Raw genomic sequence first — 15,377 nt, forward strand, 5'->3', positions numbered from 1 at the left:
CTTTTTTTGCTCTGTTGCGACTTCTCTGCATGCAAATAAATGTTCTTGATCCAGAAGTAATGCACATTGATGGAAGGAGTCTGAAAATTTAGGAACGGAGGAAAGGGCCCCCGGGCCAATGTTCCCTCTAGGTTGCGCGCATATGCAGCCGCGCAGCAATCGGGAATATACCGCGCAGGCCGCTCACAAGCTGTTCCCTCTAAGACACCGCGCGTGCAGCAAACTTAAAGGTACAGTGTACAAAAAAATTTTAGAGGAAACATTGCCCCAGACTATTAGAAACTTTTAGTGAGCTTATCTGGGGGCGTCTCTTCAAAACTGCTGAAGATCAAACGTTTCCATCTCCGGCTCTCTATTTTTGTGGCTGGGTTAAGTAATGTTTGTTTCCTTCTGTTTCAGTTGTGGAAGGACTTTCTTTGCTGGATCTAGGAGTGTCCCCATATTCTGGAAATGTGTTCCATGAAGTAAGTACGACAATGTCAGCTGTATGTTGCCGGTCGCCCTTTGGGTAAGGGTAGGACATAGGGCTCAACGTGAATCTGCTAAACCAGTAACTGGGAGTGGAACAGTGGGAGTGTGACTCTGCAGTGGACTAGTGAATGCCTTCTGATGCCCCAGTGTGCACATTGCGCTGTGCTTATTCCTGTTCACAGGATAGTTTCTGTGCAGGCTTCCTGCAAATTTGGCAGAACTGATGTGCGTACATAATGTATTGGAAAGTCAGTGTTCATATATAAATGATCTGGATCAGGGAATTGGATGCAATATTTCCAAATTCGCTGACGACACTAAACTAGGAGGAGGGGTGGGCTCTGATGAGGATGTCAGGAGGCTACAGTGCGATTTGGACAGGTTGGGGGAATGGGCGGATACGTGGCAGATGCACTATAATGTGGATAAATGCGAGGTTATCCACTTTGGGGGTAAAAACAGGAGGGTAGATTATTATCTAAATGGCAATAGATTGGGAGATGGGGAAGTGCAGAGGGACCTGGGTGTTCTTGTGCACCAGTCACTGAAGGAGAGCATGCAGGTGCAACAGGCGATTAAGAAGGCAAATGGTATGTTGGCCTTCATATCAAGGGGGTTCGAGTATAGGAATAGGGATACCTTACTACAGCTGTACAAGGTGCTGGTGAGACCACATCTGGAGTATTGTGTACAGTTTTGGTCGCCCCATCTGCGGAAGGATGTTCTTGCCATGGAAAGAGTGCAACGGCGATTCACCAGGCTGATACCTGGAATGGCGGGAATGACCTACGAAGAGAGATTAAATAGTTTGGGCTTGTACTCACTGGAGTTTAGAAGATTGAGAGGGGATCTCATCGAAACATATAAAATTATGGCAGGCCTGGACAGGCTGAATTCAGAGAGAATGTTTCCAATGGCCGGGGAGCACAGAACCAGGGGCCACAGTCTAAAAATAGCGGGCAAATCATTTAAAACAGAGATGAGGAAGAATTTCTTCACTCAAAGAGTGGTGAGCCTGTGGAATTCCCTGCCACAGAGGGCTGTGAAGGCTAATTCAATAAATATTTTCAAGAGAGAATTGGATATATTTCTGAAGGCTAAGGGGATTAAGGGTTACGGAGAAAAGGCGGGGACGGGGTACTGAACTGGTAAGATCAGCTATGATCTCAGACGAAGATCAGCCATGATCTCATTGAATGGCGGAGCAGGCTCGAAGGGCCGAATGGCCTACTCCTGTTCCTATCTCTATGTTTCTATGTATCAGTGGCACAGTGTATTTTACTGAAGACCAAAGAAAGAAAACATTTGCATTTAAATAGCACCTTTCACGACCTCAGGATGTCCCAAAGCACTTTACAACCAATGAAGTACATTTTAAGAAATAAAAACAGAAAATGCTGGTATTACTCAGCAGGTCAGGTAGCGTCTGGAGAGAGAAACAGAGTTAACATTTCGGGTCGATGATCTTTACTCAATCAAAACCCCTCACAATTTTGAACACCTCTATTAAACCTCCCTTCTTTGCTCTAAGGAGAGCAATCCCAACTTCTCCAGTCTCTCTACGTAACTGGATTACCTCATCTCTGGTACCTTTCTGGTAAATCTCCTCTGCACCCAGCAGTCAAATTAATACTTTTTAAGTGTAGTCTCTGTTGTAATGTAGGAAGCACGGCACCCTATTTGTGCACAGCTAGATTCCACAATCAGCAAAGAAGTAAATGACCAGACCATCTCTCTCAGGTGTTGGTTGAGAAATAAATGTTGGCCAGGACACCGGGGAGAACGCCCCTGCTCCTCTTCGAAATAGTGCTGCGGGATCTTTCACATCCACCTGAGCGGGCAGACGGGGCCTCGGTTTAATGTCTCATCCAAAAGACAGCACCACCAACAGTGCAGCACTCCCTCAGTACTGCCTAGATTATGTGCTCAAGTCTCTGGAATGGGGCTTGAAGCCACAACCATCTGACTCGGGCAAGAGTGCTACCCACTGAGCCACCAATGGTCCTTTATAGTGCTCTTGTGGGTTTATTTTTGAGCACTGGCTTATATGACAAGTGAACCTGACTCTGCTGCACAGGTACTGAAAGAAAGACTTGCATTTTTATAGCCCCTTTCACGACCACAGGACATCGCAAAGCGCTTTAAAGACATAAAAGATCCCCGGTATCCTGACCAATATTTATCCCTCAATCAACGTCTTAAAAAGAAACCGATTATCTGGTCATTATCACATTGCTGTTTGTGGGAGCTTGCTGTGCGCAAATTGGCTGCTGCGTTTCCCACATTCCAGCAGTGACTACACTTCAAAAAGTACTTCATTGGCTGTAAAGTGTTTTGGGACGTCAGATGGTCGTGAAAGGCGCTATAGAAATGCAAGTCTTTCTTTCCCTGCTGGAAAGAGTGAGTTTGCAGATGTTGATTGAGGCTATAGCATTGATCCCTGCGGTCAGTAAATGCTGACACTAATGGCCACTTGGATGAGGTGTCAGAGGGAAACTGGCATCTGAGGAACCACATGTCTCAAAGTTTATCGTGGGAGCTCACTCTTTTGAGGCAGAGCATTCTCTGACCAATTCCAGAAATGCATTCAATTGCTTACGGTGCCTTTACACTGATGTTTAGCTCTCAAAAGATCACCATCTGTGCACCAGTACGCTACAAAATCCTCCTCTCTCATCCTGCTGGCCTTTATCACGTTTCTATGAGCCTAATACTGGGATGAGAAAGACAGATTTAGAAGTATAAGCGTGGGGAGCAAGTGCTGGGCTGCTCACGTCTCCCACAATCCAAACTAAACAGGCGCCAGTGTAAAAGCACCTTTCGAGTCACGTGGGCTGTGAGATGTGATACTCTAGTAAATGTGAGCTCCCTTTTATATCATTTCAACTGCAGTAGGAATGCTTATTCGAGCAGGACCTGCCCTGAAGTCATCCTCCTTATCCAAGTCCGGTATTTCATTCTGTTGCCCTAATGTAAGAACACTAGGAAAATGGGGCCCAACGTTTCTGCTGAAATATTCCTATAAATGCTGGTGTCTTTATTGCAGCTGTCTGTCTGTTTGGTAACATATATTAACTTGTATTTTTGTTAATTGTTTTATTTTACAGACACCGCTTATTATCTACCTCTTTCATTTCCTTATTGATTACGCAGAGTTTGTCTTTATGGTAAGTAATGTTCTTGGATGTTGCCTGTTTACGTCCCTTTTAAATACTTCTGCGTGGATTTTTGACACCAGGTGCATTTTGTTTCCACAGGCAGTGGATGTTATAACTGCAGTTGCACTGTATTTTGTTGCTGAGGATTACAACAAAGTTGTGGTAAGAATATTGTAATTAATATGCACAGAACTGTGCAAGCCCCTCATCTTGACACTAATATTATTTGTATTGCTTATCGATGGGCCTCTTTAGAGACTCAAATCCTTCCCATTCACAGCCATTGCATATATTTCCCTGCAGAACCTATTCACATTGCAGCATAGATTCCTAATCTGAGCGCAAAGTCGTTCATTATTATCCATTTTTTATGCTCAAAAGCTTTGGAAAAACCAGCTAAACTTTTTTTTAGAAATCTAAATCATTTTTTGTACATTTTTCTCTTTTTTTGGTGAATGCGTTATTAATAGATTATGATACCGAGATTGCAAATTAGCAGTTTCTCGCTTCCGTTTATAGAAATGCTGATCCAAGCAGGAGTGTTTTCTGGTAAATTAATGATAAATAGGAGCTGCTTGCCCCGTAGTCAGTGGGGGGGTGAGAATGAGTACTGGGTTGCATGAGTTTATTTTTTGAATTGATAGTACAGGAAACTCTCGTTTAAACGGCACCTAAATATCCGGAATTCTCTATTAACCGGCAAAACTCTCACTCCGAAAACAACACCTCAAGAACCGGTAATGTTGCAGAGTCCGAGTCTCCCGCGGTGGCCGAGTTAGTCAGTGGGGGTAGTTCTCCAAACTGCCACTACTCGGCTTCCTGGCGCTGTCGGAAATCGGAACACCTCAATAACAGGAGTCTGACTCTCCCGCGCTGCCGGTAGTCTCTTCCGATCCGCCATTTTACAGGGGTACTGTGTGTCTCCCACGCTGCTGGTAGTCATTGCATTGCATTACCCTCAACTGGCAGTACTGTACTTAATCAAGCATCTTCCACCATCCATTTAACACAACATTCTGTAGGTGAGTACCCAATTACTGTATACTGCACATTTCTTGATTTTTTTAATTTTTCTTTGTTAAAAATAGCCTCGGTAGATAACCCTCTCCGTCATCCGGAATTTTTGATCAACCGGCAACACGCCGGTCCCGTTGGTGCCGGATACCAAAGAGTTTCCTGTACTTGGGTAACCAGATCCTATTTTTGTCAGAGGGATTTGAAAACCGTTTACATATCTGTTAAAATCAATGTTACAAAAACCAAGCCCCCAATGGTTTACTGCATGAATGCAATATGCAGCATGACACTATCTGGACCTGTAAGATCCCAGGTCTGTGCTGATTTCAACCGGGATGGTGCCCTGGGTACTACAAGTGCCCCATTGTGGGCGAGGGAGAAGAGATCGACCAGTTCCCGATCGCTGTCTAGTGGCCACTGCTGGGAAGTGCATGTGGATGTGCATATTGAATGAGAATATGATTGGGCTCAGCTGTGATGCCCTATATGGTCAAATAGCTTGGCAGTGCACACAACCAAGGCGTGCACCTGTGAAGAATAGCCACTTTGGCAAGGTACCAGAGGGCGGTGGACTTCTGTGGAACTCTGCTGCAGCATGAGTCGGTACTTTCAGGAGAAGAGGCGGAGAAATTGGGGAGAGAGAGGAGAAGCAGAAACCCATTTGTTCTGTGATGTGTTGGAGGTGCTACGGTTACAGAGCATAATGTCTTAATATTTGACAGTCCCACAATTCAGAAGGCGAGCGAGAAGATTTAAGCCCCACTGCTCGGGAGAGGATAGAATTTAAAGGCATTCTAAATTAAATGTGTAAAATTGAATCACAAACTTGCCATTGCACTTTTTTCAATTTAATTTTTTTTCTCTCAGTTTAGAAAACAGCGGCTTGCTTTTGAATTCCAGAAATATGCTCCCGATATCATCACGCTGGTCAGGACTCCTAAAGAAATGTATCATATTCCTCTTAAGGTAGCACTGTTGTAAGTAAGAAAGCACATTGTCATTATCAGTATTGTGATATCTGTGCTCGGGTGTGGTCACTAGGATGGCCATGTGGCACAGTGTGTTTGTACGGCATGATACAGATTGGGGTAGACTCTAACCCGGCTTCATTGGCACCCTACTTGGCAACAGATGGTGAGTCATGACCTTTGGCAGCACTGAAGCTGAACAAAGGCACGGGGTGGGGTGGTGTTGGAGAAATACTTGCATTTAAATAGCGCCTTTCATGACCTCAGGACATCCCAAAGTGCTACACAGCCAGTGAAGTATTTTTGAAGTGTAGTCGCTGTTGTAGTGTAGGAAACACAGCAGCCAGTTTGCACACAGCGAGCTCCCACAAACAGCACTCTGATAATGACTAGGTAATCTGCTTTTTTTTTTAAAGTGATGTTGATTGAGGGATAAATATTGCCCAGGACACCGGGGAGAACTCCCCTGCTCTTCTTCGAAATAGCGCCATGGGATCTTTTACGTCCACCTGAGAGAGCAGACGGGGCCTCACTTTAACGTCTCATCTGAAAGACAGCACCTCCAACCAATGTTTCCCCATAAGGTGTGCAGCCGCGCACCAATCTGGAGGCCCCGTGCAGGCTGCTCGCCAGCAGTTGCTGCCTGAAGATACTGTGCGTGCACGGCCGCACACCAAATTTAAAGGGACTGCGTACTCAGACTGCAAATTAAAGGAACATTGCCTCTGACAGTGCAGCCCTCCCTCAGTACTGCCCTGGAGAGTCCGCCTAGAGTTTTGTGCTGTGGGCTCTGGAGTGGGACTTGAACCCACAACCTTCTGGCGAGAGTTCTACCAATTGAGAGAGAGAAAGGAAAGTGAATCTGGTTGTTGGTGGGGAAATAGAGATTTTCCACATTGGAAAGACTGAAAACTGGAGGGGAGGAGGGGTCTGTGTGTGTGTTTTTTTTTAAGTACAAGTGTGGAACTAAGTCTCTCAGACTGAGAAGTCGTTGCACCCAATCACTAACCATTAACCCCTGCAGGAAAATACATGTGTTGAGCAAGGACAGGATTTGGCTTGCCTGTGATGCTCCATATGGTTGAATGGCTTCACTGCTTCACCTCGCACATGCAGAATGGCCATTTGTGCGAAGGATGGCTGGAGCCTGTGGGACCCTATCTTGACATGTTTCGGTATCTTCTGGAGGAAATTGCTCGGGACAAAGTTCCCCCAGTCATTTGTTGGTACAGGTAGACTATCCTTTATCCGAACTTCCGAAAACCTCTAAAAACAGAAAGTTTTTTCGTTCAGCGTAAGTCGTGCGCACGACATGACCAGAGTGGCGCACGACTTACGCTGAGCAGGGCAGAGGGTCACAGAGTTCCCTCCTGGGTAGGAGATTGCAGGCCGAGCCGGGCAGTGTGAAGGAGGTACCGGGAGAGTGAACCCAACAATACAGCGGCCCGTCCGATAGCTGCAGCGGCCCGTCCGACATTCTTTTGTCCCCCCCCCCCCCCGACCCGAACCGCGGCCCGTCCGATATTCTTTTCTCCCCCCCCCCCCCCGACCCGTCCGATATTCTTTTCTCCCCGACCCGAACCGCGGCCCGTCCGATATTCTTTTCTCTCCCCGACCCCCGACGACCCCCCCCCCCCCCGACCTGAACCGCGGCCCGTCCGATATTCTTTTCTCCCCCCCCCCACCCCCCACCCGACCCCCGACCTGATTTGCGGGCCAGCTTAGTAGGAGTCAGCCGATATCCGGCTTTCCAGAGAAGCAGGAAGGGGAATGAGACACGGAACAGTCGCAAGAGGTAGCCTGAACTTTTAAAATTTATATTAAATACAAATTTTCCAGTCTTATAATAATACCTTCTGAAATCCGAAAAATTCCAAATACTGAAACTCAGCTGGTCCCAAGGCTTTCGGATAAGGGATAGTGTACCTGTATCGTGTTGAATTGATGCAAGCAGTTTGGAACAGACCTTTCAGTAACCAGTGGGTTAACCCAGCTATGCAAGGCTTGACTGTCTTTCTGTACATAACCCCTCACCCACACGTCCAAAAAATAAACCCATCCAAAGAATGCCAGATCAAAAACGTTGTTAGTCAGATTAGTGGGTCTAGAAGAGATTTTTTTCCCAAACCATCTGGTTGTTTTTTTAAATTCTAGTTGAAAGTAGGTCAAATTGGATAGTGAAATACAAGTCTTTCTTCGGTAAAGCGTACAAATGTAATAGAACTGCAGCAGTTTGCTTAGCACAGTTGATAGCTAACTTGGTGGCGTTCATGATAGTGAGCTACAATATAGCTCTAAGATAGAAATGTTACAATGCAATATTAATCATGAGTCTGTTATAAGTGCTCTTTTAACAAAGGGGTTAACCCATTTAACGTAACCTATTACTAATCTAGCTCAGCGTGGCATCAAGGCACATAGTCTATACAAATAATTCTTCAGTGCGTCCGTCACACATTTGAAGGATTGCACACATGCCAAGCATCTGTCACACTTGCACCTGATATGGCTGAAGTATCATATATTCAATTAAAAATCACAGCTGAACAGCTAAGGAGCCTGTTACGTTTTTGTGGTTTCATTTACCTTTTTCTTAAACTCTCGTTGATTTTGGCTATTTTGGGGTTTTAAACTGCTGTTGTAGATGAGCCTTCGCTCCCTACGTCCCAAAGAATCGTTTTTAAGAGTATTTCAGCAAATGGTTCTTTCTTGGCTGCCGCATTTCCTACATTACAACAGTGACTACACTTCAAAAGTGCTTAATTGGCTGTAAAGTGCTTTGGGACGTCCCGAGGTCGTGAAAGGCGCTACATGAATGCAAGTCTTTCTTTTGGACTGATTTTAGATCAGCTTCATGTTGTAAGGAATTAGCACACGCTAGCGGGGCTGGGGTTATTTGTCTCTGGCCAGTCAGAAGCCTCTGAGCTGCTCCAGGGATCCCCTTGCGGTTTCGAAGCGCTCTCCTATTCCTGAGTTCTGACCCCTGGACTTATTCGGTGGCGATGTAGACAGAAAACAACATGACTCGTGGTTTGGGTGCAAAACAGAGCAGTATTTATTGAAAACAAAAGAAACAACTTAAAATAATCGATATGGCTCTTATGCCTGGTACAACACTTTTGCTTAAACGCAGTACACTTAGTGTCCACTAGAGGGCTCCCTACTCAGTGCAACTCTTCTTTGATTAATACACGCAGTACACTCAGTGTCCACTAGAGGGCTCCCTGCTCAGTGCAACACTGCTTTTATTTTAAATCCAGTACTTTTTACTTAAAAGACCCTTTACTCACTACAGCACCTTAGCTTAGTGGCTTTTACTTAAAACCACAGCACTTTAATAGTTACTTTAAAACAGCTAACAGCGTTCATCACAGCACTCCTTTGCTTGGTGCAACACCCCTTTTAATACAGTTTTAAATACAGTACTTTAAAACAGCTACTCCCTTTTAATACAGTTTTAAAATACCGAACCCAGTGTTCACTGTAGCACTTCTCTGCTAGGTGCAACACTGTTTTACTTAAATAGGGGAGGAAAAACGGACACAACGAGGGAAATCGACTAAAATCACAATTCTAACGAAATTCCCACTTTACTCCCACCCCTATGCCTATCCTAAGTTGCCTTGCGGAAGGCCAGAAAAATATATGCTCACTACTGTAATGCCAGCTCCATGCCCTGCGAACTTAGATCTTCACTGCCCCGAAGTGAAAAACACCCCAGTGTTTTAAAAGTAAACTACTGGTGTTTCGCTTCCACAGGCAGACTCCCACGCTGTAGAGGCACACGGAGGCAAGGCCAGAGAGAGAGAGAGCTTCTGGGAAGCTATCTTTTATACCCCCTTTTGGGGCCCGCCCAGCTCCGGATGTTTCTGGGCTAAAACAAAAGGGATCCAAACTGCCCCATTGTCAAGGGTGGGTTTGAATAAAGTTGCAGTTTAAATGTGTCCATTGTCTGTGATGGCTATCGAATAAAGCTGCAGTGGTTTGAATGTGTCTTCATTGTCTGTGATAAAGCTATTTCCTTGATTGCTTGAGTAAATGGCCTTGAAGGTATTGTAAACAGAAAGTCATTGTTCTGTGGTCAACTGAAACTGCAGTCTCAAGTGGTTACTCCCTTGTGTACACAAAGTAGCAGTTTCTGTAAACACATCGATTGTCTCTGCGGGGGGTGGGGGGGGGGAACTCCCCTTTGATTGGCAGTTTTGACTGCTCCATTGTCCTTTTCTCACAGACACAAGCTGCTCTTTCCAAGTCCTTTTTTCTTTGTCTTCGGCCATGCGGTCCGACGGCCATTTTTTTGATCCCTGAAAAATTTAAAGGCACATCGCCCAGGGATTCTTTAATCAAAAATAATTAATCTTCAGAACTGTAAAATTATTGCGAATTCTTACAATGTCAAGAGAAGAACTAACAACTGATGGTCATTGCTTAGTCAATAAGGCTTAAGAAATTAAAGTTGTAACATCTTTGATTCATTCGTATAAAAGTCCGATTCAACACGTCTGCTGTCTTGCTCTCTGCACATCACCGATAGATAGATGTGGTGGGCTCGGTCCCTCGCAGTCGTTGCAAAATGAGATGCTTAAAGAGAGCTTTCTGTTCTGTTCCAGCTATCTCCTGAATCCATTCACCGTGCTCACCTGCGTGGCAAAATCTACTTGTGCCATCAACAATGCAATTATTGCAATTTTTGTTTTGGCCACTGTGAAAGGTGAGGCTTGCTTATTTCTTTGTCGCCAAGCAGGTAGTATGTTACCTCCGTGCTACGCGTCAGCCTGTCCTCAGTGACTGACCTGGCACACGAAAATTGTTGAATGAGGTTTGTCTGTCGTTCTGTGCGGGCACACAAAAAAAATCAGAGATTTGGGGCTGGCGCTGCTCTCAAATGCCGCCTCGTATCCCAGCGAGGTGCAGCAACAGCAGCAGAGGGAAATTCGAACAAACACTTGCGATATTTTGCTTTAATCTGTGAAAGGACGTTTCAAAGACGAAGGAAGAAGTCATATTTGATTCTGTGTTTTAAGTTGCTGCAGAGAAAGACTTGTCTCAGCTTACTCATGAAATATAGGAGGAGAGCCACTCCTGAGGGGATTGATGTAAGAAGACTACTGAGTGCTTGGTTTGAGTATAAAACAAGGCTTTAATCAACTGTTTCACAACCATGAGTTCTAGTTACATCACTAGTTCCTGTTTACAGAAACATCCTGAGCAAGTTGGGCCCACGCCCGAGTATTTATACTCCTTGGACAACATCACCAGCTGGCCGCCCAGTGTTACTTCATGATAAGATTCATGACAGGGATGGTGGGTAAAGGCGCTACCAAGGGTTAGCACTAAGCTACACGGTGCAGAGGGTCCCCAGTTCAATTCCTCGGCCCTGCTGAGTTACCTCATCTCTGCTGGTGCAATAATTAGTCTTCGTGCCCTTGTGTTTGGGAGGGTAAAATCAACCAGGGCTTCCACTCTAGTAACATCTGCTGGGTGTATTTGTGCATGGGCCCCAGATGAGGCAGGATCGGGCTCGACTGTGATGCCCTCTGCAGTAGAATAGCCGGTCAGCACTTGCTGTTTAGGCTCTCAAATGAAGAATGGCCAGCTGGGTGAGCTCCCGGAGGACAGCCAGTACCCATGGGACCCGTAGCTTAGGAAGAAATAAGCATCTTCAGAAGGGGAGGTGGAAAAATTGGCATGAGAAAAATATTTGAAGATAACGCAATACTGTACTTTGATGTAAAAAGTTCCATTACTGAAACACGCTTCATTAATGAAAAGAAAAATAGTTAATCTGAAACAGAAAATCCTGCAACTGCGTAGCAGATCAGCTAGCAGCTTGTGTTGATAACGTTTCAGGTGAAACCTTTCGCTCAGAGCCCTTTGAAAGATTACATCCAAACGCTGGCTTGTCTTTTCTCTCTGCACGTTATGTATTGTTCCTTAAGGCGGCTTTATAAGGATTGTCTGGTGTGTTTAATGTCCCTTGATTTGAATTGACATGTCTGTTTGCCTGTTTTCAGGAAGTGCCTTTATTAGTGCAATATTCTTGGCCTTGGCTGCATACCAATCCTTGTATCCTGTCGCATTGTTTGCCCCAGCATTACTGTACCTAGCACAGGTGATTATTTTTTAATTACGGCTGTATGTTATTAGAGGGGGAATTCAATTCTGACAGAATTGCAGGGACATGGGGGGAAAAGCGGGGGTGGGGTGAGAGTGGGACTAACTGGACTCTTCGATAGAGCCAGCACAGACTTGATGGGCCAAAGGGCCTCCTTCTGTGCTGTACTATTCTGATTCTATGAAATCCTTTACTAAAACCACCCCCCACCCCCCTACACCGTAGTGGGTAATTGTACTGTGGTTCTGCGCCATGCAGGTCAGGACATCACAAGTTTAATGTCTCAACTGTGCTGAGTTAGCCAAGGACAGGATCGGACCTAACTGGGTCTTCCACCCCATCGGTCAAATGGCCTGCCCCAGCTCAAACACGCTCCAGGCTCAACCATGAAGAATGGTCACTTGCGCAAGTACCAGAGAGCTGCCAGTGCCTGTGGAGCTCTCCACTTCTCTTCCGGGAAGGCGCTACATCTTGCTGTAGTTGGGAAGTAAGAACAAGTAAAGCACTAGATGGTGGTGTTAATTTACTGAAGACCAGAAGCAAGTGAATTTTTTTTTGTTGCAGTGACCATAAAGCTAGTGCTTGGAATAAAAACAGAAAATGCTGGAAATACTCAGCAGGTCAGGCAGCATCTGTGGAGAGAGAAACAGTGTTAACGTTTCAGGTCGATTACCTTTTTTTGTCAGAACTGGAAAAAGTTAGAGATGTAACAGGTTTTAAGCAAGTACAGAGGGGAGGAAAAAACAAAAGGGGTAGGTCTGTGATGGGGTGGAAGGCAGGAGAGATTAAATGACAAAAGGGATGCTGGTGAAAGGAGATGGTAATGCGACAAGTATAGAAACAAAAGACGGGCCTAGAGGAGGTGTAAAGGGGAATATCAGAATCATCAGCAACAGCTGCCGTCCGAAAACATGAGGGCACGATCTGAAATTGTTGAACTCGGTGAGTCCGGAAGACTGGAAAATGCCTAATCGAAAGATGAGGTGCTGTTCCTTGCGCTTACATTGAGCTTCGTTGGAACAGTGTAGGAGGCCGAGGTCAGAGTGGGAGTGGTGCTGGCTGACAAACTAAGACTTCTCTGATGAGTAGGCTGAAAGTGGAGTATTTGCTTTGGTAGTTGGGAGGGGTGGGAGTTCACAACCCAGCCCATTTTACCTTCATGGCTGAAGCACAATATGGGAAGGCAATGAACTTTAGTGGACAAATTAAAGATTCCATAGGAGACTTGAATACAGTTGATGCTGAATACAGTCGATGATGGTTTCATTAACAGGGACTTTTATATCTTTAAGCAAATGCCCCAGTGGGTGACACCACTGAAGCTTCGTCTGCATTGAAATGGATGTCTTGACTGCAGAGTTCGAGACCTTTTAAATGCAGGTTTTTCTGGAAATAAAAGAGGAGCAAGTGCTTTGCATTGAAAATACATGCCCCTAGGTAGCCCAGTGACACTGCCTTGGTGCTCCAGTATGTTGGGCAATTGAGTGAGTTTCCAAAATGTTAGGGGGCTTGGAGTTGGGGAAATCACATCTATTCCCAACCTCCATGCTGGTGGCTGCTGTGGGGGCTGTAACTGTCACACTGTTATATTGTTAGCTGAAGCAGTGGGTGATACTGTTCTGAGGGTGAGGTTAAAGCATGTTTAAAGGGAGCTTTACTCTGTCTAACTGCTGTACCTGAGCTAGGGGTCCAGCAGATGCTCAGTAGTAGGAAACTGCTTTGTCCAAATGTCCATCACCTTGAAGGTGATGTAAGCCCCCAAAGTGCGGACCAAGTGATATACATGGTCGACGTCACCGGCTTGTTGTAAGAAAGACAGACCCAATAATTGAAGTCAAAACGGTTTATTCAGGCCTGGGGAGATATTGCTCTTGTGTCCCCACACAAGGCTACCACTCCACCGAACCTCTTAAGATTCACACAGTTATACACATTTTGCAAGACCTCCGACTTCAGAGATCCAATCGATTTAAAAGTCTATACATTAATCACTAACTAGGTGTGTCTAACTCATACAAAATAACCTATAACATAAGTTTCACTTTTCACTGAAGGGGCATTTAGACCCTCTGATTTCTTGGAAATAAGTCATCCAGGTCATGTGATTTCTGGGAAACGCGTCATTCCTCTCCTGGCCACTACTAAGTTTCGTTTTTCCAGAAAAGGGTTATGTCAGTGTCTCTTTTTGTAAGTTTCATCTCTCTAAACTGGTATGGTCATTTCTGCAATTAAACATACGAATAATTAGTACATTTCATCTTTAAACATTCTGTGGCCGCAATTGCGTTCTACTAAACGTGCCCTGTTACGCTCAATTTTAATCTCTTACTTCAAAGGGCAGCAACATATTTCCTAATTAACAGTTTAGAGAAAATAAGGAACGGTTTGAAATGCATCAAAGTATATATTATATATATATTTATTCATGTTTTTTTTTCCAATCTTGCCACAGAAAGACCATGTCTTGGTGAACCTGCACAGTGTTACTTTCTGGGTGTATTTGCTCAAGTATGCCGTCATGTTTTTGGGTTGCCTGCTGGTCAGCTTGAGCTTGTCCTTTTTCTTGCTGAATTCGTGGAGTTTCGTTCCCTCTACCTACGGCTTCATGTGAGTTTTTAATTCAAAAAAGTTATTCAAAAACATCGAAACAAATGTCAGCTGAGTTTTAAAATAATGACTTGCTGTCCAAGTTTAGGGCCTTTTTAAAGAGGAGGGTGTCGTGCTGTGACAGCTGCTGTCGAAAGGTGAAAGGGAAACGGAACAGAATGACATTTTGTTTCAGATTAATGCTTTTAAGATCCAAAAACTGTTTGCCGGTCTCTATACACCCTTTACAGTTGTCTAATCTCTGCAAAGATAATTGGAATGAAGTGGAACTTTTCTAATCTCTTCCCCCACACCGCGCCCCCCCCCCCCCCGCCCCCCAAACCAAAAAAACCCGCCCTTTTAATGTCTGTTGGCCTCACCCACATGGCTATTCCGCATAGTTGAGTCTGGACAATACAGGCGATTCCATCAAGGGCACCATCGCAGCCAAACCATATCCTCACCTGAGATGTACTCACTCACTCTGCATCACTCACTCTGCATCACTCACTCACTGCCTCACTCACTCACTGCCTCACTCACTCACTCTCTGCCTCACTCACTCACTCTCTGCCTCACTCACTCACTCTCTGCCTCACTCACACTCTTTGCCTCGCTCGCTCGCTCTCTGCCTCGCTCGCTCTCTCTCTGCCTCGCTCGCTCTCTCTCTGCCTCGCTCGCTCTCTCTCTGCCTCGCTCGCTCTCTCTCTGCCTCGCTCGCTCTCTCTCTCTGCCTCGCTCGCTCGCTCTCTGCCTCGCTCGCTCGCTCTCTGCCTCGCTCGCTCGCTCTCTGCCTCGCTCGCTCGCTCTCTGCCTCGCTCGCTCTCTGCCTCGCTCGCTCGCTCTCTGCCTCGCTCGCTCGCTCTCGGCCTCGCTCGCTCGCTCGCTCTCTCTCTCTCTCTCGGCCTCGCTCGCGCTCTCTCTCTCTCTCGGCCTCGCTCGCTCTCTCTCTCTCTCTCTCTCTCGGCCTCGCTCGCTCTCTCTCTCTCTCTCTCGGCCTCGCTCGCTCTCTCTCTCTCTCTCGGCCTCGCTCGCTCTCTCTCTCTCTCTCGGCCTCGCTCG

General features: G+C 45.7%; 1 protein-coding gene across 1 annotated transcript in view; it reads left to right on the forward strand.

The window, feature by feature from the left end:
* Positions 1 to 15,377, forward strand: part of pigu (phosphatidylinositol glycan anchor biosynthesis, class U) — a 47,852-nt gene that overhangs the window by 11,412 nt on the left and 21,063 nt on the right. Inside the window, exons 2-8 of the mRNA XM_086005755.1 lie at positions 400 to 464; positions 3,579 to 3,638; positions 3,729 to 3,791; positions 5,514 to 5,623; positions 10,225 to 10,325; positions 11,629 to 11,726; positions 14,182 to 14,336. Of these exons, the coding sequence (XP_085861881.1) occupies positions 400 to 464; positions 3,579 to 3,638; positions 3,729 to 3,791; positions 5,514 to 5,623; positions 10,225 to 10,325; positions 11,629 to 11,726; positions 14,182 to 14,336 (652 nt within the window). The remainder of the gene's footprint in view (positions 1 to 399; positions 465 to 3,578; positions 3,639 to 3,728; positions 3,792 to 5,513; positions 5,624 to 10,224; positions 10,326 to 11,628; positions 11,727 to 14,181; positions 14,337 to 15,377) is intronic.

The sequence above is a fragment of the Somniosus microcephalus genome, chromosome 13 (genome assembly GCF_052327205.1).
Source record: "Somniosus microcephalus isolate GS21.2 chromosome 13, FLI_Smic_1.0, whole genome shotgun sequence".
NCBI lineage: Eukaryota > Metazoa > Chordata > Chondrichthyes > Squaliformes > Somniosidae > Somniosus > Somniosus microcephalus.